Raw genomic sequence first — 24355 nt, 5'->3', positions numbered from 1 at the left:
GCTGAATGTGACTGGCTGCCTCCGCGCAGCTCCCATTCAGGCTCGAGGGGAGCGGAGGCCTGCTGTTGGCCCGCGCGCACATCCGTCTGAGGAGGAGGGAGGGTCCGTGAGTTTTTTTTTTTTTTTTTTTCCTCCTTGCCTCGGTACGGGAGCCGAGCGGGGACCAGCTGGTTACGCAGCGGCCGTGGGTCTCCACCCGAGAGTATGGCGGCTGGGCTCGCGCTGGGAAGCGAGGGAGAAGCGGAGACATGCCAGAGATGGTGAAAAAGAAACAAAGAGACGCAACTTGTGTATTCCAGAGCGGAGATAGTTTGTGTTTGTGGCGTTTTTACGACGCGGCGTCCGGCTTGCAAAATCGCGCCTGCAGTTCATTCTAGAGGCCAAGCGTTTTTCCAGTGTCCTCGATGGAGCAAGTTTGTTTTTTTCTGATGCATACAGAGGGGTGAGCTAAGCAGATGAAAACCGGCACGCTCCACATCATCGGGCGATATTTCCTTCCTCCCCCCCGTGCACATTTTTTGGACATTTGCAGTCCTCGGATGCACGTATAGCTGTCAGTGTCTGGCCTGCATGGGGGAATTTCTACAATGAAATCCATCTTGGGGCACCGAGTCTTTGTGCTCTGCCATAGCTGAGCAGCAGCGAGCAAGACTGTGTTATTGACAACCCGTTCAAAATGGGACACGAGTGGTGAATTCGTTCTGAGTTCATTTTCAATGACGCGCGCAGATTTAATACCTTACGACTTGATTTAAAATCCACGATGCGCGAGTATAAAGTGGTGGTCCTGGGAAGCGGTGGGGTCGGGAAATCCGCCCTCACTGTGCAGTTTGTCACCGGGACGTTCATTGAGAAGTACGACCCCACTATAGAGGATTTTTACCGCAAGGAGATCGAGGTGGACTCCTCGCCCTCGGTGCTGGAGATCCTGGACACCGCCGGCACCGAGCAGTTCGCCTCCATGCGGGACCTTTATATCAAAAACGGGCAAGGATTCATACTGGTCTACAGCCTGGTCAACCAGCAGAGCTTCCAGGACATAAAGCCGATGAGGGATCAGATCATAAGAGTGAAAAGGTTGGTGAAATGATGAGTCCAGATTGTTGTGTGTGGATGTTGTTCTTCACACATATGGCTAACCTATCAGGCTCTCAGGGTGGGCCGAGGCCTGGTCTGAGATCTGTGCTTGAATGGAGATGCATCTTCAGGGCAGACTACAACACATCTGCTCTATTTTGGTGTAACCCACAATGCTTGCAGGTAGGCCCCTTGCACTGCAGACCAGTGGCGTGTCCAGACTTTTTTTTTTTTTTTTAACTGGGGTGGCCCAAGTGGGACACAGACTTATGCAGTTGTGGCACTGCTGCAGGAAAACACATCGGCATAGCTTTAATTTACCATTTTTGTCTCCACTACCCATACCTACTTAAATTACTAACAATGCAGTGTCGTACACTCCTGTTTTTAGTTTAGTGTAAGAGATAAATATGCCTACAAATCACAACACAACAGAGCGACACCACACAAATGTAAAATAACACTTCCATACTTTGTTAAAGAAACTGTTTCTCTAAGTGTAAATAGCACAATAGCTTGTATAAAGTGTCAAAACATTCAAATAAATATTCAAATAAGCAGTCGTATGAATTTATTTGTAAAATTAGTCAGGCTAAACACTAATCTAGCACATTACTGACTCAGGTTTAAGGTCGCGCCTATGAACAAAAATTTTGGTCGTACAGTTCAGACTGTCTGGGCACATAGTCAGTCATGTTAGGTTGGCGCCTGGGGTGGCCAATCAGATTTCAGCGGTGGCCTGTGCCGCTCCATAGACACGCCCCTGGCTCAAAAAGAAATTACTTGTGAGAGTTGTATCTCCTCAGTGTTTCTGCAGACTTTGTGACATGCATATTTGTAGTTTTGCATCCAGTGGTGTAGTGGAGGGTAAACGTACAGGCCGTTTACAGTAACACCCGAAAAGCCACAGGTGTAGATTTTGGGATGGACGCAGGAAGCACGTCCCCTCTCAATATTTACTGTGCTCTTATGGTCATGAGAAACCTGGAAAAGTTATGGAATTTCACAATCTCGTTTTCCAGGCCTGAAAAAAGTAATGGAATGAGGAAAAAAAAGTCTTTGAAAGTTTTGGAAAAATCATGGAATTTTATTGGGTGCAATAGAATGAATTTACTATAGTAATCTTCCAGGGATAATCTTCCATGTAATGTAACATAATGGCAGATTTATTTTCTATAAGTTAGCTGTTGACATAAGCTAATAACAAACTAATATGTGTTGACTAATGGCTGCAGGATACACCGTTTCAGCATCAACATTACATTGCGCGATAGTTGCATCGAAGGACGTGTGATGTGAAGCGAGGCAAATTAACTCAAACAACTTAATTGCTGCTTGATACAAATGAAAAACTGGCACAGTTTTTATTTTGCACGTCTTATACTGGCCAAGCCCTCACTGTGACAGCGTTTGTCATGGGAAGTGAAGACTCTCCTGTGTGTGTTAGTGCATAGAAAAGCACCGTAACCAGGCTGCCAAGTGCCCTAAACGCAGTGAAGCACATGCTTTTCCAAAATGGAAATTTTATTATGTATCCTTGAAAAGTCATGAGAATTTTTTTCCATTAAAATGTGTGAGACGTCCGTATTTAGAACATGTGCATTTGTCCCCCACAATAGACAGAATTATAATATTTATTTACAATAACTTCCAGGTAGAAAACCGCTGCGTCACATATAATCAAACCGCGCCGAGCAAACTTTCCCGTAATCGATAAATCGATAAATAGGGGTAGCTGGTTTACCACTGCCTTGATCAGCTATTGTGTAAGGTAAAGCGGAGCAAATTTCCAAATACAGCATTTACTTAAACTAATTTTGAGTTTTTTAGGTGGCTAAATTATGTTTTCTGTGGCCCTATCCACAGCAGTACGATGCTAAGCTTCTATGCCAGTAGATTTGGTTTATCAAAAATGTTACCAAGGCAACACAGTTCATAAAACCACTGTGTTTAACTCTGTATCTTTATATGTTACAGTTACGACTGAAAATGACAACAGAAATAAACAAGTTTGCCAAATTGACATACCTCCGCAATTCAAAAGAGTAGCCAGTTTTCTACCCCAAAGTTGCTTATGTTGTTAGGGCGGCATCATGGTGATTCGGTCTATAAAAACATGGTGCGTAATAATTTGCCAAAGTACCGCAAATCAAGTGGTTAAAGCTCAAAATTTTCTGGCGGCCGAACTGCCCGTTTTGTGTGTGTCCCCCCCTGCTAATAAAATCAAACGTACGCCCTTGCAAAAAGCCAAAAAGGCACTCCCTCCTCCATCACCTACACATCTAGCTGGTGGTTAACCCACCTCATCAGCTCCCACTCCACCGCTGGCTGCATCTTAGGAATGACAGCAGGGCACCGGTGCGGATCCACTGCGTCCATCAGCAGACGGTCCTCCAGTCATAACATGTGAGACGCTGTCTGTGATCTGCCAAGCTGCTGCCCACTGTGCCGGATGCTGCAACCCCTATGAAACACCCAGCCGGGGATACCCAGGATTCAGTGCAACAAGAGGCTCTGCAGAGCTTCAAGGAAGGAAAATACTGTCTGTAGGGTTTGAGGGGGGCCGGGGGGGGGGGCACGCTCACCAGCTTCTGCAGAGCCGCGTTTTTTAATTAACCAGCTGCACAAGCTCTTTAGGAAGAGCGGCACAATTGAAAGCATGAAATCGTCTGATGTCTGAGAGCTGTTACACAGATGATCCAGATATGAGGTCACCGGAGTGAGCCGCTGATTGATACGCCGAAGAGGTTAGCTGAGGCTGTGCGGTTGTGCCGTCATGTTCTTTAGCAACATGTTGTGCGCGGTTGTGCGTGACATGGCATGATGCTGAATAAGTGAGAGCCTAAACAGACTGTCATACAGGAGATGCTGCTGGTTAAAGCGTTGGTGGCGGCAGCCCGCACTGGGCTGTGACTGCGTGGGTTCATCAGTCATTGTAGGTGTCAGTGTATGGAGTCCAGGGAGAGGAGGCCGTTCTAATGAAGGAGCATATTCAAAGCAGTGCAGCTTAACCCTTTGAAACCTGGAGCAACATCACTTTTGTGGTTCCACTTTCAGATGCCTTTCACAGGCACTTAAACCTTTAAACCTTGAGCAAATTGGTGCAGTTTCTTTAAAAATTAATAAGGCAATAAGCAACTTGGTAAGCAATATTCCACAAACTGCAAGAAATAAATAGATTTGGAGAATTATTTTTAAAAATGCTAGGGAAATGTTTAGGTGGAAAAAACATTTTTAAAAAACTAAATCGATAATCATTATAATTCGAAAATTATGTTACAAAATTCTTATAATTTTTAAATACTTTTTCCTCTTTTTTTTGCCTTTATTTATTTTTTCCACACATTTTCAGCTAATTGTCTTGTACTCATATATATCTTTTATTGCTGACCTGTTCACAGCAGTACATTGCTTAGCTTCGGTGTCAGACTCAAGCCTGCTTTTCCAAACTGAGGCCGTGCTGACTGATATCTGCTGTTTGAACTATACTGACAATAGATAAGTACCTCATACAACCCCACTTCAAAAAAAATCTGAACTGTCCCTTTAAATCTTATACTGTTTCCAAGGACAGTGCAGCCATACGAGGGTTTGGTGTTGTGTTTCTGTCGCTGTTGTGACAGTTTATTTTCCATCCTGTAACCTAAAAATGAAATTTAACCATGCTTGTTTTTGTTAGTTTGCCCAAGTCTTTGTCACCTAATTGGCTTTTTCTCAAATGCAGCTGATAAACAATCCTATAAATCTGTGGCTCCGCATGAAAGAATGAGGTCAACATGTTTCCCCCATATGAGCTGAGAATGAGGAGAGGTATGATCAGTCTCCTCAGTGTGCGTGTGTGTGTGTGTGTGTGTGTGTGTGTGTGTGTGTGTGTGTGTGTGTGTGTGTGTTTATATGTAAATGTATACATATGTGCTCACACAGCAGATGCAGCCAGGGTGTTATGTGATTTCACACTTAACACTGAGTCTGGTGCAGCTCTCTAATGTCCCAGCAGAATTTATTTTCTGTAGCAAAAACATCACACTTCATATGCTACTCCTACACAATAGTTCATTTCAAAGTCCTTCGCTTCATGCCGACTGAGACAGTTAAAACTTTAGATTGTGTTTTAAACGTCCAGTGTGTAGGATTAAGGGGGATATAGTGGCAGAATGGAATATGATATAAGTATGTTTACTTTAATAGTCTGAAAATGAAAATTGTCATGTTTTTGTCACCTTACAATTAGCCATTTATCAGCATAGGGAGCGTGTCCTTGTCTACGGGGATCGCCATGTTGCAAGGCCATGTTTCTACAGAAGCCCAGAATGGACAAACCAAACACTTGTTTGAGATCAGGCCAGTCTTGCTCTGCATCAGCCACCATAGTTACCAGCACCTCCACAACAAGCAGCGTCAGAGAAACATCATTTTTTTTTATCATGGAATTGCTTTGTTCTGTGTTTATAGTCATTTTTGTCTGAGGAAGAGACCCCTGTGCATAATTCAGTGTCTGATTTGAAAAAAGAAAAAAGGTGAGCCCACATTAGTATGTGGTCAGCGAGTGGCTTGTCTGCAAAGTGCCAGACACTGATAATGAGAAACAGCTTTATTCAGCGGCGTCTCTGGTTTTAATCACCTGTTATTTTTCAGTCTGTTATTTTTGGAGAGGAATAGACCTCTGCGGATGATTCGGCTCCCAGTAAAAACCTCCTGAACATCTGGATCAGAAAAAAGGTGAGCAGACAGGCCAAACAGTGTCGGAGAAACACTGATTAGTAACGTAAAAGTGCTTAGTTGAGTGTTATTGGTTTAAATCACTAACCTGAGCGGGTAATTCGGCTCCCGACCAAAACCTCCTGAACAATGAACACTGAAGGAATCCTAACTGGGAGAAGTTTCAGCTGGTTGAAATCTGCATCCTTACTAAAATCCCCCTAAATCTTACAAGCTGCTTTTTTAAACAGTGTCGTTAAAAATGTCAGGTCATCTGTAGTCTTTAATTCAACATCCTGTGTGCAGTTTTCCTCGAACAAAACATTTCAGCGAAAGATTATGTTTAAAATCTGCAAAGATTTGCTCTACTCAGCTGCGTGTCACAGACGAGGTCTGAACAAACTGAGGCTGTTTGTACGCAGCCTTTTCAAACCTACACACACAAGATTTCTGATATTAAAAGCTTCTGTTGACAGCAGTTATGTAAGTTGACTTCTGCTCCCGAGAGCTTGTAAATATACTGGATATGGTAAACTCAACACGTACTTCTACAACGGCACAAACAATTCACACCATTTCTTTTTTCAGTTGATATGATTTCATTTTGCCTGTAAACTGGGCTCATGCTGGAGGGAAGCTTAGCTCTCACACACATCAAAGATCAATACAAGAACCACACAGTATATTTATTCTAACACACGACCCAAACTTATGACCGTCGGTCCTTATTTCTCCTGTCGTGGAAGATAGTACCGGTCAATCCTATTATTCTGTGATTATATTGAACAAAGTACAGGTACATTCTTTGAAACATTGTTAGACATGTTTAGCACTTCTGTTTAGATACCAGCCAAGTTGTATTTATAGCTCCAGCAGTGTAGCGTTCTTAGATTAGAAATTGGCTGAATATAATAATGATTTCATTAATAATGCACTACATTGTAAAGACAAACTTGTATGGCTATTTCTATAAGTCAACATTGATGTATTTCCAAAGTTTGTTGTTTATTAGATTCAATTCGACTTGACTACTAACTAAACACCAACAAAACACTAAACAAACAAAAAAAAAAACATAGAATAAATGCTACAAATCACAGACATTACAAAAAGTGGATATTACATTTATTGTTGGACTCGGGTACACTGAGGCTACTTACAGACAATACTCATACTTAATAGGTTGAAAGACTGAGGAACTAAATCATTTCTCAGCCTGTTCAGTGAAGCCTGTGGGACTCTACATCTTCTGTGTGATGGCAAACGCTGATAGTCTTCAAATAAAGTGTGAGAAAGATCAGACGTAATATTACCAGCCAGAGAGAACATTCTTGTCGTGTACGCAGTTTGGAAACTTGACTCAAGTGCTTCATTCACAAACGTGTTGTTACATCTCAGACACACCAAACCGACATCAAGAAGCTGTGGCGACAAAGGCCGACTGTTGCATCGCCTCGTGTCACCTGTGTCTTGACCAAAGAGTTGCACTTGAACAGTCTGCAAAGACTACAACCAACTGCCAAGTAGAGCATGTACAGTCTGCGTCTGCGTGAGAGGAAATCATTCTGCACAGCAGCAGGCGGCAGTAGTCTGTTTAAACCAGAAGACTGACATTACAGAATGAGGGCACTAGTTAGCCAGTTAACAACATTAACAACACAACCAGATGTTGACAGAAAAAGGATATTTACCGTGCACTTGCAAACAATAAAACAAACCATTTCTGCTAAATGGATAAAAACATTATCTTTAATATAATAAGTTTGTTTTGATCTCATGCCCTCTTGACTTAAACCCTTTGTTTACCTTCCTCCCTTACATTTCCCTTCCTGTGCAGTGAGCTTAACTGCCAATCAGCAGATAAAAAGCCGATGAGGGTCGACTGGTGCGGGCCACACTGAAACAGGTCCCTTAAATGTGAAAAAGGGTCTCATATAAATACAAGTACATGAACTGAAATGCACTCACATACTTGCATCCCTGTATAAACATTTTTAACAATTTCCAATATTAGAATTATATTAGATTCTGGGTCCTTTATAGTGTTGTTTTCTTGTAGTGTTTTTACTTCTCTGGATATCCAGCCAAATGAAGAAAGCTCAATTCTTGGTTTCCCATTTTGCAGTATTTTTCAGTCATTACACCATGAGGAATCCAGGCGATAGCTCGTAATACAATGCAATATCAAAACATCTTAAGTTTTACTTAACAAAGTGAATAGCTTGCTTTCTTTCCTGCTTAAAAAAAAGACCTGCATCATTCTCTCTTAAAGTGGAACTGCAGTTCAGCCATATATGCTCTGTGGGCATTGAGGGGCATTGTGGGAAATGTAGGAAATACAGTAAATGTAGTCTTAGAAGGCCAGGCAGGTTGGGACATGAAAAAGAACAGACATTAAAAAATAATTTGAAAATAATTTGCAAGTTGCAACTATTTTGAGAAGGGATAAATGTAGCTGCTTCTCTCTGTCATTTGTCATCGTAAACTGAATACCTTTTGATTTTTGGAGAAATCAAGAAATTCAGAAATGCCACGGTGGGCTCTGGGAAGTTGGCATGACATGGCATTATTCACAATTTTTTTCTAATCTTTTGTAGACCAAACAAGTAATTAATTATCAAAAGTAGCAGAATAATCTGTTTTTAAAATATTGGGTTGCAGCAACAGAATTATTCCTTTGACATATTCAAGTGAGGGCTGATTGAAATGAAATAAGTACAACTTTGACGGCAGCTTCAGCAGTAACAGGTGTCTCTGTCTGATTTTGGTCTATTGTATTTAGGAAATGTAATTTTGTTATGTAAACCTCAGCAGTCTTCCTCCTCCTGCACATTACACAGTTGTCATCTCTTGCCCATCTATCCCTCCTCGCTGCCAAAACAGCGGAGACCTGTCGTGTCCCTATCAGCGCTGGTTCAGGTCAGAGGTGCTGCTGTGCGTCGTTCTCACTCTGAACCCTGTCAGCATCCATCAGGGCCTGCTGTTAGTGGTACAGACGGGCTTCAGCACAGAGGCCATGGGTGCACGTTATTACACTGAAGCCTGCCTGCGTCCACTGGGGACCTCATCACTCCTCACTGCAGCTGCAGTTAACTATGCACCAGATATATATGGAGCATTTAAATAGCAGAGACACAGTCAGAGGATAGTGAAGAAGAAAGAGGTGAAATGTAGTGTAATAATAAACTACTGTGTGTGTACTCTGAGCACTGTACAAAGGCATACAAACTGTGGAGTTCTCATTCAGAGGCTTGTTCATATGCCAACTGGTTGAAAGGTTCGAAATAAATAAGCAGAGCAGCAGTCTCCCAGTTCTCCCAGAAAGATCATCTTTCATCTGCGTGTTGTGAAAACCGGGTAAAAGAACTGAGCTAAAGTTCAATGATGGTTACTGAACTGTTGACTTGGCTTCAAAAGGAAGTGTGAAAAGGGAGTACACACTGGTGTTTTCAAATATCCAACAGGTTGTGTCTGCTATGTTCTGGGAGTCACGAATCAGACCAGTTAGTTAAAACATTTTTAGCTTTTTGATTGGCATGAATTCAGGGTTGGTTGGTCCACAATTTTTGTCCAAACAGAAATACAGGGTTTCCACAGTCATGGAAATCCTGGAAAAGTCATGTAATTTCATAGAGCTGTACCCAACTTAGAATTATGCCAGTCAAATTGGATTGGTCTGTTCAATATGATTATTTAACAATTTGTTTTCCATGCAAGGTTTAAAATTTGAACAGGCTCTGTGGGACGTTATGCTTGACAGCAGCATTACAACCGGTCATGAATGTGCAACATTTTTTGCAGACACTAGATATCAAACAAAAGCCAGAGACTGTATCATATTATGTTGCTGTGAGCTGTAAATTCACCACTTCTAAGCAAAAGGTCTTTCCAGTCTCCTCATCTGTGCTGCTCCCTGCATGTCCACAGCACCCTGTACCAAAGAGTAGCCTGAAAGTCAAGAGCACTCACTCCGCAGCAAAATCTGGCAACCAAACCGTCCCCAGACGTATACTGCACAGAACAAAACAATTGCTCGACTTCAAGCAATCTCAGTCGATTGAGGGTCTCTGACTGATGATTCGTACCTCCGACTTTTAAGGGGCAACGCAAAGAATTTCACAATCTCACTTTTTCACTTTTTCATCAAAATCCTTGAAAGTTTTGGAAAAGTCAGAGAATTTTGTTGTGTGTAATGAAATGGTCAAAGTAATCTTCTTTGGGTATCCTCCTATGTAATATAACATAATAGCAAACTATCCACATGGATACCAGGGCCAAAGGTGTCGCAGCAGAACATTGCATCGTAACAAAATGATGAATGATATTCACTTTACCTGTCAGTGGTTTTAACGTTTGGGCTAATTGGTGTACATTAAGCTTCATGTGTAAAAATGGTAGTTTTTGTTTTTAATCATCCAAAAATATTCATGTGACTCTCAGACGCTACAAACTGAACATTTATCTTATAAAGTTCAGTTCTGTCTCACAAAGCTTCTCACAAAGCGTACTGATGATGTCAAACTGTGCGCTGCACTCAAATAGCATTTGCTTGTTAGAGACAAAAAGCCATTGAACTATTCTTATAGAAGCCCATTAAAAACTGAAGTGGACTTTTAAGCTGTTGCCATGGGTCATCAGAGAGAAAACAAAAACAACAAGCAATTATGAAAACAGCCAGGCAAAAAGCTGTCCTGGCATAAGTGGTTTATGGCTTTCTTTTTGTTAAGTCATACAGGGAGTGAATGTTTTTATTATTATCGTAAAAATCCCTGAAGATTCAGAGCAGGCAGCTAATAAGTGCTTCATTTTTGTGTCCTAATCCGTGCAAAGATTGCAGATTCACCTGTAAATGCTGAAGTAAGTTGTCCATCATGGAACATTAACAACAGTCTGAAACATCGTGGTGTATATTATTCCTATGTGACTTCTAATAACGGTTGCTCTGACATTATGCAGATGGTCGACACTGGAATAATATCCTTAGTGTGTTGTATAATGTTCAGACTTATGAATGAGTCTCGGAGCTGTTCAAAGCATATTCCTCTCCTTTCTTACCACTATTTTATGGATCAAATTTCCGATGCAGTGGCACTTTGTATTTCAGATTTTAGGGTCTTGTACTCTGCACAGTAGGAGGAGGGTTTTGTCTCAGATGGCATAATTACCGCAAGGAGATAGTAGTGTGCTGTAATATTGCTGTGACAGATCAGATCCAAGGATAAGTAGTCCGTATAGTCTGTTGAGTACATCAGTCGTCGTTTATCTTTCCCATTTTGACATGTGTTGGCCGGTTTTCTCCGTCATCTGTTAATAGCATCAGATTTTTAATAAAAGGAGAAGCAGAGGATTTGTTTTCAAGATCTTGAAAGAATCCAAAAGAGACTTTAAAGGAATTGTTTGGATTTTTTGAAATGGAGTTGAATGGGTTACTTGCATAGTCAATGTATCACATACTGTCAGTTGGCACGCCATTAGGTTGGAGAAGCAGGCTGGCGTAAGACACAAAAGCTACGCAGTGTACTGCTGTGTAAGGTGGTCAGCAACATTACATGTTTGATATATTGAAAATATTTTCACCACTTTATCTTTCAGTCAGACAGCCTGTTTTGACGGGTTTCCCCATCTATGCTATTGTTAAAGCCATCAGACTTCTTAGACAAAAACTAATTTACCTCATCTAACACAGGAGTTGACGGTCCACTGCTGCCTCGATCAGTTACTGAGTTTGTTTTTATCGATGGAGTCTGGCTTTTAAGGGAGAACAGCGAGGCGGCATTACAGCACGATATTCCTGCCTTAAATTAGGTGAAAGGGGCTACTGTGTGACTTTGGTGAATCCAAACTAACCCTTTAAAATATCAGTCACACAATAACTAACAAACTAACCGATCGAGGCAGCGGCAGACCAGCAGCTCCTGTGTTCAGCGATGTTAAATTACTGTTTTTCTCAGTGGAGTCTGGCTTTGAAGAGAGCATTATAACAGCTTCATTTTCCCGTGGGGAAACCACTGTGACGGAAAGGAAAAGCAGTGAAAAAACTCTCAATATAGCATGCATTTAATCTGACATAATTTTTGGGGGAGTGGGACTTATTTTAGGTAGCTTAAATCAATTTTGTTGCTGACCTTTCAACAGCAATAGATTTCTTAACTTCCATGTAAGACTACAGCCTGCTTCTCCAAACTGGGGTCATGCAGACTGACATCTACTGTTTGTAATATACTACCAATGGAAAAGTATCCCCTAAAACCCCACTTCAAAAAGTCTGAACTGTCCCTTTAAGTAGTATCCTTGACATTGTCCTTTTAAAAGATCTCTCATTCTTTTGCAAAGCAGAACATTTAATGCAAAAGTCATGTGCTTGCCGTGGCGTGTTTACCAAAGATTCTCCAGATATCTTTTCCTGATAAAATCTTTCTTTGCCCTGATGCTGTGCCAGAAGAGAAGAGCTTTTCTCTCTGACTCAGCTGATGTCTCTCCACTGACTAAACTGAAGACCCTCCACAAAAGGGCCGTTGGGAGGAGGCCGAGCACGCAGCCTGTTTCCTCATTCATCCTGGCGGTGTTGGCCGGAGTCAAATCCAGAGGCTCTTTGACCGCCGGGTTTCACCGTCCGTCCATCAGCGAGGCCTGTGTGAGTTGATGCATCATGCATTATAGATAAGGTGTGTCTGGTGGACCTCGAATGGGTGTCTGCAGTCAGACAGCTCTGGTGTGGGGCGCCGTCAGGCTCACAAACTGAAGGCTAAAGCATGACATGTTTGTTTGTGTCACAGCACAAACACGAGCTGTTATTCATTTGTCTTTTGAGCCTCGCGTCCAAACCATTGAAACCGCTCCGTATGTGTTCTGTGTTACGGACAAGCCTTGCTTCCTTGCATCAGCCGGTGTCGGGTCACGACACACTGTGGCTGACACCCTTTATGTGGAGGCCCTGGGAGCCTCGGTATCCGTGGCAGCCGCTGTCTCACACCTCCTGGGACCGCCGGTTTCCTCCTCTGTTATTATGACTATATATAGACCCTCTCCTTTGGTACCAGATGTCTTTGTGCTGCACTCGTGTCATGATGAGGCCTAAATGAGCTACATAACTTGCATATGGCTGACCAAGTCAAGTCCGTCATTATGGTTAAAAATAAAAAAAACACACAGCATACTCTAGAGTTTGATAGGACCTCATTGGACTGACTTTACTTCGGCCTGCTGTTTGAGATATCCATGATTAGTATAGTTTTTCTACTTTGAATTCTTAGAGCTGCTTGAGTTTTGAGTCACGTAAATCATCGGGTCCATTTGTTTTTGAGAGAAAGACATCTTTGAGGATAATTCAGCTCCCAGCAAAGGCCTGCTGAACAATGATTATTGACTGAATTCTGGCCGGGAGTTCACAATTGGCACATTGGAGAAGTTCCAGCTGGTTACAATTAGCAGTCGGTCCTAGATGCCACTAAATCAGACACACTGCTCCTTTAAATGTGAATATTTTTGGTTTGTTTAGTCGTCTTTGACAGTGGATTGAAAACCTATGGGTTTTAGACAAAGCGAGACATTTTTAGGATGTCATGGTGGGTTTTGGGAAACATTTTATAGACTGAACAAGTAATTGAAGAAATAACATAGTAATTTAAGAAATAATCAACATATTAACCCTTTAAAAGCTGGGTCAACACCACTTTTCTTGGGCTGAGTTCAGACGCCTTTCATAAGTATTAAAACCTTTTAACCCTAAGCAACTTTGGTTAGTTTGGTTTGGTTATATATATATATATATATATATTATATATTATAAATTCCAACTATGTATATATATATTTATTGTGCTTTTTACTAATTTCTTTCAATTTTTTGGGATCATTGCTTAAGTTGCTCATTGCCTTATTCCCATGTTTTTAAAATAGGTCAATCAACAATGAAAATATATCATCATCATACATCATATCATTAGTCTCAGCCCTAATTAACTGATAATGATGGTAATGTTTAGTTGGAATTTTACTGTTATCTCACTGACAATAATGTGACTTTGCATTTGCACTATTTCTCCTTCAAGGAGCTCAAATACGTAGAACTCAGGTAATAACCGTCTCAAACAAAGCTTTTGTCCGGAGCAAAGACATTGGGGGCAGGAAAGTGAGAGCTGGTATGAAACAGCATGCATTTGTAGTCGATACATAAAATAGAGAGAGATTTACAGCAGGAGATTTGAGCCGAAACCACAGCCTGGTGCCGAACCGAGACACCTAAATGGCACCATTACCCTCAAATAAACGCAGAGCTCCCTGTAGCTCCTCCTAAACGAGTGCAGCTATAAAAGTAACATTTCAATCTGCTCACCCACAGCTATGTTTGGGATTTTTCAGTGAAGGTGGGAAATTTCAAGGCAAGGTTCAAGGCAAGAGCCGCCTACCACCGACTAGATGTGGTCCAAAATAGCTCTCAGGAAAATAATGGCCTTGGCTTGTTTTGTATTGACTTCGGGGCTGTAGTGAGACCTGAGCACTGTACTCTGCATGTTAAGAAGCATGAGCTGTAGTTTCTCATTCAGGTTCCCTCCGAGCTCGTAGAACATTATCGTGCTCTTGGTTACACGCAGACCGACCTCTTAGATCGTCTCTTAAATCCTGGTAGTTCCTCTCGGCTGCTGAGCCGATCCTGGGAACAGAACAGGATAGTTGAGATTAAAGTTCGCTCTGGATGAAGTATTCATGAGTAGATCAAAGTCGACTCCCTGTTCTCTGAAAGTTTAAGCTTATTTAACGCTGAGACCTGCAGCCCCTGGCCTCTGAGAGTTGCTCAGGCTGCTCGACTTGGAAAACTATCACAGTTGCTTCCTCTGTAGTCTCCCCTTCTCTCCAGTCAATCCTTCGTACACCTGTTACCATAGCAATCAAGGATGAGGATGTTTTTTTTCCCCTATAAATAATTTAGAAGCATGTATATTTCATAGAGCGAGGGCAGCATTTGAAAACCCTAATGATGTTCGGGTGCATGACTCTGGCTAGATTTGACGTTGTTGTTCAGCGTCATGAACAGAGACATTTAAACTCGGTTCAAACGAGGCGTCCAACAGATGGAAAGCGCTCCTTTTTCCAGCCTCGCACACACAGATAAGGATGAAAGAAATAACAACCTGTTGTTTACCAAAGGATGTGGATACGCGTGATCTGCTATCTCTCTGATGTTTTTGATCTTTGTTATCTCTTCTGATGTGTTACAAACCGCCTCAGAGGCCCACCGTGTTTCCCAAAATCGAAACTGATGTAGTGATTATATCGGTGCATTGGAGCCGCTCCTTCGAATGATTACAGTGCAGTGCTGTTTAATTTAACTGACCGTCTCTTCGGGCCGTCCGCTAAGTAGTTCAGTTCCACAGTGACATGTTGAGTTCAGAGCTCAGAGGATTATGGCCACTTCCCACCCTCAGGGGTCAGAGCTCTACGACTCATTTCCTGTTCTTTACTGGGTCAGGCTTTAGACTTCTTGATATTTACACAAGGCAGGGTGTGCAGCAGCGGTTAGCCCCCCCACAGCAAGAAGGTGCTGCCTGCTCCTTTATCACACAGTCAAACCCCGTGTGTGCACCAAAGTTTGTTTTTTTTTCTTATTAAACTGCCTTTTTCTTTCTATCTTGGCCTTCCATGTTTTGTATTCAACTGAGCTTTTTGAAAATGCTTCACTAAGCTGTGGATGTTTAAAAAGACCAGACTCATTTTGTGGGCAGAGGTAAGAGGGAGACCGATGACTGCTGCACTTTCCTTTGAACATGGAGAAGCAGGTCATGAGGTTTGTTCATTGCTGCCATTGAAAGAAAGACTGTTGAATGTTTAAGCGATGCAGCACAGAGTGAAATTTATTGATTGTGAGTGATTAAATTGTGGATTTTCTCATGCAATTAGTAAATTAAGTGGTATGATTAACATTTTGAAGCATTAAAGGAATACTTCAGCCCTCTTATTATGTTGAATTCTTCAAGAAAACGTTTTCGTATACATCCACGGTGAACGAAGAATGCAAAAACAGAAAATTCTTGATGAATTGGAGTCATAGTGGTCCGTGTTTAACTAGGGATGGATTTGTAATAGATCCATGGGATGGGGCTCTTTAATTTTGATTGATATTAATACCATTATCGACACTCCTTAACGAGCTGAGTCTTTATCAGTACCACTAGTAATACTTTTCAGTCATTAGGTGGAATAATGAGGCAACAATACGTTTTTAACAGAACTGGTTTCTTTAATATTGCTGGGAAAACAAATTTCTCACCCAAACAACTGTATTATTAAAGTTTATCGACAAAACTACATTTTCTCTTTCTTGATGTTACATTTGAATGCATCATGATGATGTTTTATTGATATCGTTGTGTTATTGGCTGACTTTGGTGAATCAAAACTAACCCTTTAAAACATCAAAGTCCCACAATAACACAAGTAAACTAACTAATTGAGGCAGTGGCAGACCAGCAACTCCTGTGTTCAGTGCTGTAAAATTACTGTTTTTGTCCATGGAGTCTGGCTTTAAAGAAAGCATAGATAAGTTACACTTTCCGTTCAGTTTCCTGTTGGAAAGAGCTGTGTGTTGAGCATACAAATGGATAAATGACACTTGGATTACACTGCATGAGCTGTGTGAGTTTGTAAATAGTTGTTTTTGTGTAGTTTTGCTGTTATTAATGGTGGTCACCTCATCAATTCACCGTGAATTTTCTGTTTTTGTCCACTGGAAGCATGTAAGAAAAACAGTTATTTTCACAAATTCTGCATAACACAGGGTGAGTAATAGGGTGCTGCAGGGTTTATGGTTTTTGGTAGACTGATGTGGAAGTTAACGTCGCTCTGCTCCCTTGGCAAAAAGCGAATACGATTTTAGACTATTACAGAAAATACGCCCTGTGGCAAATAAACTTTAAGACACTAACACGTTTTGTTCAATGAGGTAATCTTCATAAATGAACATCACTGTTGCAATCGGCTGTTATAACCAAACTGCATCGCCGTCACATGACTTAACATCGCAGCCACAGCGAGGCTGTGAAGCCGTGTTCAGCGTGATGATGTTCTGTAGTCTCATTTAGCTCTCACTTATTCGCAACCGCCTTTTTTAAGACACGCAAAAGATTCCAAGTTTACAAGTGGGGTATATACTGACATATTTTATGTCACAGAAAAAGGTGAAAGATTTTTAAGCTTGTTTTAACCACAGACCTTATTTCAGGCTTCTAGCCATAAAGCCATTCAAAAGACCCACTGACTTTATCCCCAGAAACACACTTCCTGGGTCAGTAGGGTGTGTGTCGCCAAACCTGTTTTTTTTCCCCATGTTAACAAGTCAGAACAGCCCCACTGCCTGTGTGAGCAGCGCTGCTCCATCGTGTTTCAGTTGTCTGTAAGGCATGGCACACTTAGAGAAACGGGGGCTCAGATTTTTCCTGCGTGCACAGTTGTCAGCAGAAATAGACAATAAAAATGACATTTTGATAATTATATTGACTCTATACCACCTTTTCCTTAAGTTCCGGTATCTTTATCTGTCACAGAGATGAGGAAATACAAACATATCTGTTCATCTCAAACTCTTCTGCTTATGTTTCAAAATAAAAGCCCTCTGAGAACACAGAATCCTATCAGTTGTTGATACAAGGCACTTTATTGTGAAGCATTTGCTGGACCATCTTGTTGACAATTCAAGAGCTTAAGTGGAATGAATGTGGATATACAGTACCCATTGCAGCAGGCAGCCCTGCAGAAGTGTCACAACGCTGCCAGTGTGAACGGCGCAAGCGTGAAACACGCTGCAGCTCAGTGAGGTTGCGGTTACGCGCTGCTCATGCATGCAGCGTGTATCTGGTGTAAGACGAGGGAACTGGGAGTGCTAAAACTAATTTCCAGGTTTTAGGGCTCATTCTTGCACCACTCTATAGAAAATAGAAAATGCTTATTTGGGGGTAATGTATTTCTCTAAACATAACGTTAATACCATGTTTTGAAAGCGTAAGCTTTGTCTTTCTAAATTGCAAATTTAGTGAAACACAAAAACTCACTTATTGCTTCCACTCAGTTCTTCAGCATTAGTTTTTCATCTTAGAATATATTCTGTCCGTGTCTGACAACACAATGTGGATCTGTGTCTGTCCTCAGGTACGAGAAGGTTCCTGTGATCCTGGTGGGAAACAAGGTGGACCTGGAAAGCGAGAGGGAGGTATCGTCCAGCGAAGGTCAGGCCCTGGCTGAGGAGTGGGGCTGCCCGTTCATGGAGACCTCGGCCAAGAGCAAAACCATGGTAGATGAACTGTTCGCTGAGATCGTTCGGCAGATGGACTACGCCGCCCAGCCAGACAAGGATGACCCCTGCTGCTCCTCTTGCAATATACAATAGCCCCGGGGGCCAGGCAAAAAGTCCACTTAGAGGAAGCTACCCCGACTCTGCAGCAGAGAGACACACACTTAGACACACACACATGCACATGCCAATTAAACGGAGGAAAAATTCATGGTTGAACGCGATGGATTTTAACTCCACGGAGCATAAAATCAGCAGTGACATGATTATTAATAACAACATGTGAGTAATGATTTTGAACGAGGAACGCCAGGAATTTGCCGCAAGAGAATTTGACAAATGACAACAAGGAACATGCCCTCGCCTTATGTTACTCTCTTCTGTTTGGGTTTTATCCTTTGAGTTTTGGGGGGAAAATCATCAGCAAACAATCACAGATCAGGATCTTTAGGTTGTTCTCAAAACTGTTAAAAATGCGGAAATAATCGTGTCTTGGTTTTGATGCATCTTTTGTTACCATGACTCACTAGCTACACAAATCCGATAACAGATTTCTGGGGTCCAGTATTAAATATTGGAGTATTTGATTTACAGTATGTACATTTTTTCTCCCAGCTTATTTTGTGCAGTGGTTGGTAGGAGGTTTTTCTACTCATCACAGGGCTGAACCAAAGAGGTGACCTGAAAGCACCTCCATTTTCTTATTTTTTTCCAGTTGTTGTTGTAAAAGGAATGGAGAGAAATTGATTGATAAGTCAGTGTCTTTCTTGAAACATTGGTGCAGTCATCTCCTGTTCCTATTTTCTCACTTTGAGATACAATAGCAAACAATAGCAGAGTCTTTTAACATATCGTGTGATGTTTCGTTTTCCTCTCTGGGAGACTCTGACAGCAGATTGCCGAGTAGTAATATAAACTAACTGCTTCATCCCGACGGAACGAAGAGTTCATCTTCTCAGTGTTTGAATATCTCTACAGACGATCTCTCTAATCTCTTTTCAGGAATGGGTAACATTTAAAGTGAAGATGCCAACATTTGTCATACTTTTCTTTCTTTTTTGTTCCTCCGGTATCAATATGAAATGGGGTGCTCAAGAGTTTCAACATCCTGATCCCATTCTGTATGTGCTCAGAGTATTCAAATCCATAGTAACAAATAGTAACGACGAAGGCGATGATAATAATAAACGGTAGTGTAAATATTTTGTATTGAAAGTGCCAGCTCCTGTGAAGACACTGACTCAACACATGTGGAATTGTCAACTGTATGCATGGCTAGTAAACAAAAAAGGACTCTTACTGTTTGAGATAAATATAGGCTGTGGAAACGTGCAAACCAAACACATACACGACGTCTGGATCTGGACACTGTCTCAACTGTACATCTGTGTTACCGCGGGAGCCAGACTTTCCCCGTGTGACCATTTTCATTGTTGATTTTATATTTTTTTATGTGACCATTTACTCTTTATTCCCTCTCTGAATGGTGACACTGTTACATTTGACACCTAAACAATAAAAGTGCGTTCAACACTCGACTAAGGCCTCCAAGCTTAAGTGAAATGAAGTGAAAGGACCGACATGCTGACAGTAACGCTGGGTCTTTGTTGCACATTGACGTTGGTTTTATGACCAAATTGCTTCTTTTTTTCTGTGCTTCTCCAACTTAACTCTCCATGATCGCTCCGTTAACTGTTTGTTTTAATACTGCACAGACCTTAATCACCAGCAGGTTTTGACCACTCCCCATCAGTAGTGGAAGAAGTGTTCAACAGTGGCATCATTAGGTCTGGGCGTCAGAGGCTTCAGCCCCAAATGTTTTATAAGGCCCCATATCTAAATATATAGGCTATTTATGTTTCAAAAATAACAATAGGCCTAATAATAATAATAAAAAGCCTCAGGTCTTATGATCTGTCATTATGTTCATACTTGTGCTTGAATAATGTAGTTATATTATTTATTATATTAATATATTATATTCCACCTCTGTTAACAATAGACATTTTTTTTTCATTCCTAATCACATTTACAGTAGCAGTTGTAAAGTGTTCTGTTTCTACTCGATAGTTATTACTAACAACTATTATTTTTAACATCACAATTCATAATTAAGATGGAAAGTTAAAAAAAAAATGTTTTTTAAGGGTAAATAATGTGCATCATTCAAAAAGCTTTGAAATAAACTTGTTAAAATAGTTGCAAATTAATTTTCTGCCAGTTAGAGTACCCAATTGTGAAATGTGTTAGCTTTTTGCATTCTTGTATTCATTGTTGGGTAGTTTATAACAAAAAATATTTTCAAATATTTTCTTATGCTTTTTACGCACTAATCTTTATTTGAAAAATAACTTGTAACTAAAGCTTCCAGATAAATGTAGTAAAGTAAAAAGTACAGTATTTCCCACAGGAATGTAGTGGAGTGGAAGTATAAAGTGGCATGACAAGTACTTCAAAATTTTTGTACAGTACTTGAGTAAATTCACCAGTTACTTTTCCACCATTGCCTGGGATGTATATGCTTTGTACTGCTGGGTTTGAAATGGTGTGAGATTGTCACAGCACAATAATTGTTTTAGAAACTATCACTCGTGATAAATGGGAGGCCATTACATTTTTTTTTTAAATATGAGTTACAATAATTTTATTTTATTTTATTTTGAAGCAGGCTATATGTGAAAAGTCGGACAAATGTACAGGATACGATAACCATCAAATCTCATACTATACCTAATGCACTGCTTTAATCCTGCCAAAAATAATGAGAGTGCAAGCCTTACGTTGATTGATTTGGGGAAAATACGTTTTAGAACTACAGTTCCCATAAATTTGTGGACGTAAACAGGAAGTAAAATGCTGCCGCGCTGTCAATTAGTCATCTGCGAGCTACAACCGCCGCACAACCTGCGTTACTGTCTATGTTTATACCTACACATTTTGGTACATCGGCAACATTAAAGGTATGCCGAATTATCTTTTAGTAGCTCATGTTTGCATTTTAGCAGCGAATTTTCAGACAACAATTTAACTAACTAACTGGATTACTTTGATACTGAAGAAAACGTATTTTTGGGACATTTATTCGTGATGGACACCGGAAGTGTAAGTCTGAATCTAAAATAATATGTGTAACAACATTTTGAAAACTAAGCTAACTTAGCTTTATGATGACAATGTGCTGTCAGTCATTATATTGATCAGTGATCAAACTTTAAGTTCACTGCCCTACAATCGGCAGTTTCCATGGCAACTAAAAAGGAAAGTGCGATATTTCGCAATTGTCATTTAAACAATGGTGGAAGAAGTATTTTGATCTTTTGCCTAAGTAAAAGTACTAGGCTAATATCACCCTGTGAAAACATACTCTGTTACAAGTAAAAGTCCTGCTTTTAAAAATGGTAACAAGGTAAAAGTAAGGAAAATGGAAAATGTCTTGAAAATGTACTTAAAATATTGAAAATACCAAATGTAGAAAAATTTTTAAAAAATCTTGTAAAACACACACAGAAAATTATCACCCCCCAAAACTCAAAATAATTTAAAAAGGATTTTTATCTTTTGTTATTTATTTTCAGGTAATTTTCTTGTAACTTTTTAGTAAATTCTTGCTCATTTTTGAGCCATGTTATTTGGTAAGTTGCTCATTAACCTCTTCACAGGTTTCAAAGGGTTAAAAAAGACCAGCTCCTCTATGTTTTCAGTTCTCCTTTCTCCTTGGTTTGCCCCGCAACTAATTTTAGAGACTGTTTTGAATCACTGATGCAGAGTGGAAGTGGCCTGTTGGGAGAAACGGCAGTTAATAGATCGGGGGAAAGTGTGTGTGAGCATCTCCTCTGAGGCGCTTGTCAACATCCACATTCAGCTACATGATGTAGGTGGAGCTAGTAAAGAGCGAGCCTGTGCGGTGTGTTTGAGCTCACCGAGGTGCTTTATCCACCCTGATGAGACGGGGCAGAGGGCTGAAGGACCTGATGCTGAGAGGTCTCAGTGGGGTTCATTAGGAACCAGAATCCCTCTGGCATCACTCACTCTTCAGCAGCATCATTTGTGCTTGTGGTAACTTATAGTCAAACACAGTTTAATGTCCTTGTTGTCCAGTGAAAGAGGTTTAATGAGAATGGAGCACCCAATGCTTTGCAGGAATCAGCCTATTAGTCGTTGTGCAGCTTTGTCTCTTGGACTTTTTAAAATGTCACTGTGCACTCCGGTTCCCCTTTTGCTTGCAGAGTTGAAGCAAGACTGACTTTCAAGGAATGATAGGTAGCATCATGAGATGTTGAATTCTCAGTGGGGAGCAGACTGGGAAAGAAAAATAAAATCAGCTTGAAAACAACCCCCTGAGTTGCACGGCGTAGGTGTATGAATTAAATAGGCGCTGACTCATTGTTACCTGTTCTTGGCTCTGTAAGCCGGGGGCTCAGAGGCACAGACTCCACAGCTGTGACACAGCACACCGTGTTTGTTCCAGCTGAGATCCTCTACATCAGTATGTCAAATGTCAAGATGAAAGGGGGGGAGCTGCATGAGTCACGCCACCACCCCCACCCCCATTGCTCCCAAACTGCAGCACAGTCCCTGGGGTGTCTGTGTGGGATATAGCAGTCCATGACAAAAAGGCCATGTCTTCCCTGTGAACTTTTAATCCAGGGGACATGAGTTCATGAGGCTGTTATCCCGAGGAGTAGAGGAGCACCCTGCCAGCCCAGCAGTTTTGAGGAGTCCAATGCACAGGCCGAACAAAGGAGCTTTTAAATTGCTTTAATCGTCTCATTGATCAGTGGAGCATTAAAGTCTCAATGCGTTCCAGACGATGCCTGGAAGTGTGGAAATTAGGCTTTTGTACCTGTGCAGCACAGAGGGATTGTGGGAATCAATAGGGTGAGATGTAACAGGGAGAAATTATACATTTAGAGGGACAATTTTCACAGTGAGGCAAAACACTACACTCTATATCATCATGTTTAAAGGGATAGTTTGGATTTTTTGAAGCAGGGTTGTTTTAAGTACTTATCTATTGTCATTGGATTACATACAGTAGATGTCAGTCAGCACAACCCCAGTTTGGTGAAGCAGGCTGGAGTCTGACATAGAAGTTAAGAAATGTACAGCTGTGGATTAAGCTTGGGTAGTATCACAGCGTTATGGTATACCAGGGTACTTAGAAATTCGGAAGGTATGTTTTTCAATACAGTCATAAATACAGGGGCTCTTCTTTCTGTTGAACTCGTTGTATGTACTGCATAGCTGAGCTGAGACAAAACCGTGACACCTAGTGGTGGAGGGATGAGTTTAAGGGACTGTAAACAGCTGGCGGCTAGCAGCAGCAGACAGAGACCGTGGGGAAAAAAAAGGCATGTTATTTTACGTCTAACTTTGTAAATTATGGATTTATTTTGACCAAACTGGAGCTTGTGATTGTTGGAACCACAGACTGTATATGAGGATGGACAATCAGACAGTTGCCCCAAAGCGTAACTTTTCAATCTTGATTGCCCCCTGGTGTCTGACTGCAGTATAGGTCATAAAGCCCGCTCTTCCATGTTAGTGAATTGGACATAGGCCAAATTAAAAACTCAAAGTACACACCAAATAAATTCTTTCCAAAGATGGTTTCTTACACTGAAGGTAGTTCTCGTCACCCTGATGATGCTCGCATGCAATGGAGCTGCTCCTGATTGGTTGGACGGGTGTTTTGGCGGCAACTCCACCACCGTGGATATCGCTACTGTGCAGTCTCTAGCTCTCAATAACATCACCCTTGCAAGATCTTATCGCCTGTTTCTCAGATATTTTAACGTCACATTAGCAGAGCGGGGTAAGTGAGGGCGTGCCATCCATCATATCCTTCATATACATATACAGTCTATGGTTGGAACAGTGGACTAATGAACTACGTTATTAACAAGATTAACCAAGATGCTTAGGGTGAGTTTTATTTTGTTTCTGTTCTTTAAAAGTCTCACAATAACACAAACAGCTCCTGTGTTTAGTGAGGTTAAATCAGTGCTTTTCTCAATGGAGTCTGGCTTTGAAGAGAGCGATATAACAATTATAGTTACCTGTCTGAAATCGCTGTCTGACATTAAGGTGAAGAAGTTAAAATGCTCTAAATATAATGTTCATTTAAACTGATTTTTTTTTTTTTTTTTAGGTGAGACTCTTTTTAGGTCGCTAAAATATATTTTGTTGCTGATTCCCCTACAGCAGTACATTGCTCAGCATCCTCGTCGGACTCCAGCCTGCTCCTCCAAACTGGGGCTGTGCCAACTGACATCTACTGTATATGATACACTGACTA

At 41.1% G+C, this 24355-nt stretch overlaps 1 protein-coding gene across 1 annotated transcript; it reads left to right on the top strand.

Annotated features, from left to right (window-relative positions):
- Nucleotides 1-173: 173 nt before the first annotated feature.
- On the top strand, nt 174-19595 carry LOC121949358 (ras-related protein Rap-2a). The gene is made up of 2 exons (XM_042495024.1): nt 174-1077; nt 17916-19595. The coding sequence occupies exons 1-2, from the start codon at nt 764-766 to the stop codon at nt 18151-18153; spliced, it is 552 nt and encodes a 183-aa protein (XP_042350958.1). The 5' UTR covers nt 174-763; the 3' UTR covers nt 18154-19595.
- The last annotated feature ends 4760 nt before the right edge of the window (nt 19596-24355 follow it).

Source organism: Plectropomus leopardus, chromosome 10 (genome assembly GCF_008729295.1).
Source record: "Plectropomus leopardus isolate mb chromosome 10, YSFRI_Pleo_2.0, whole genome shotgun sequence".
NCBI lineage: Eukaryota > Metazoa > Chordata > Actinopteri > Perciformes > Serranidae > Plectropomus > Plectropomus leopardus.
This window is presented reverse-complemented; position numbering and strand designations above follow the sequence as displayed.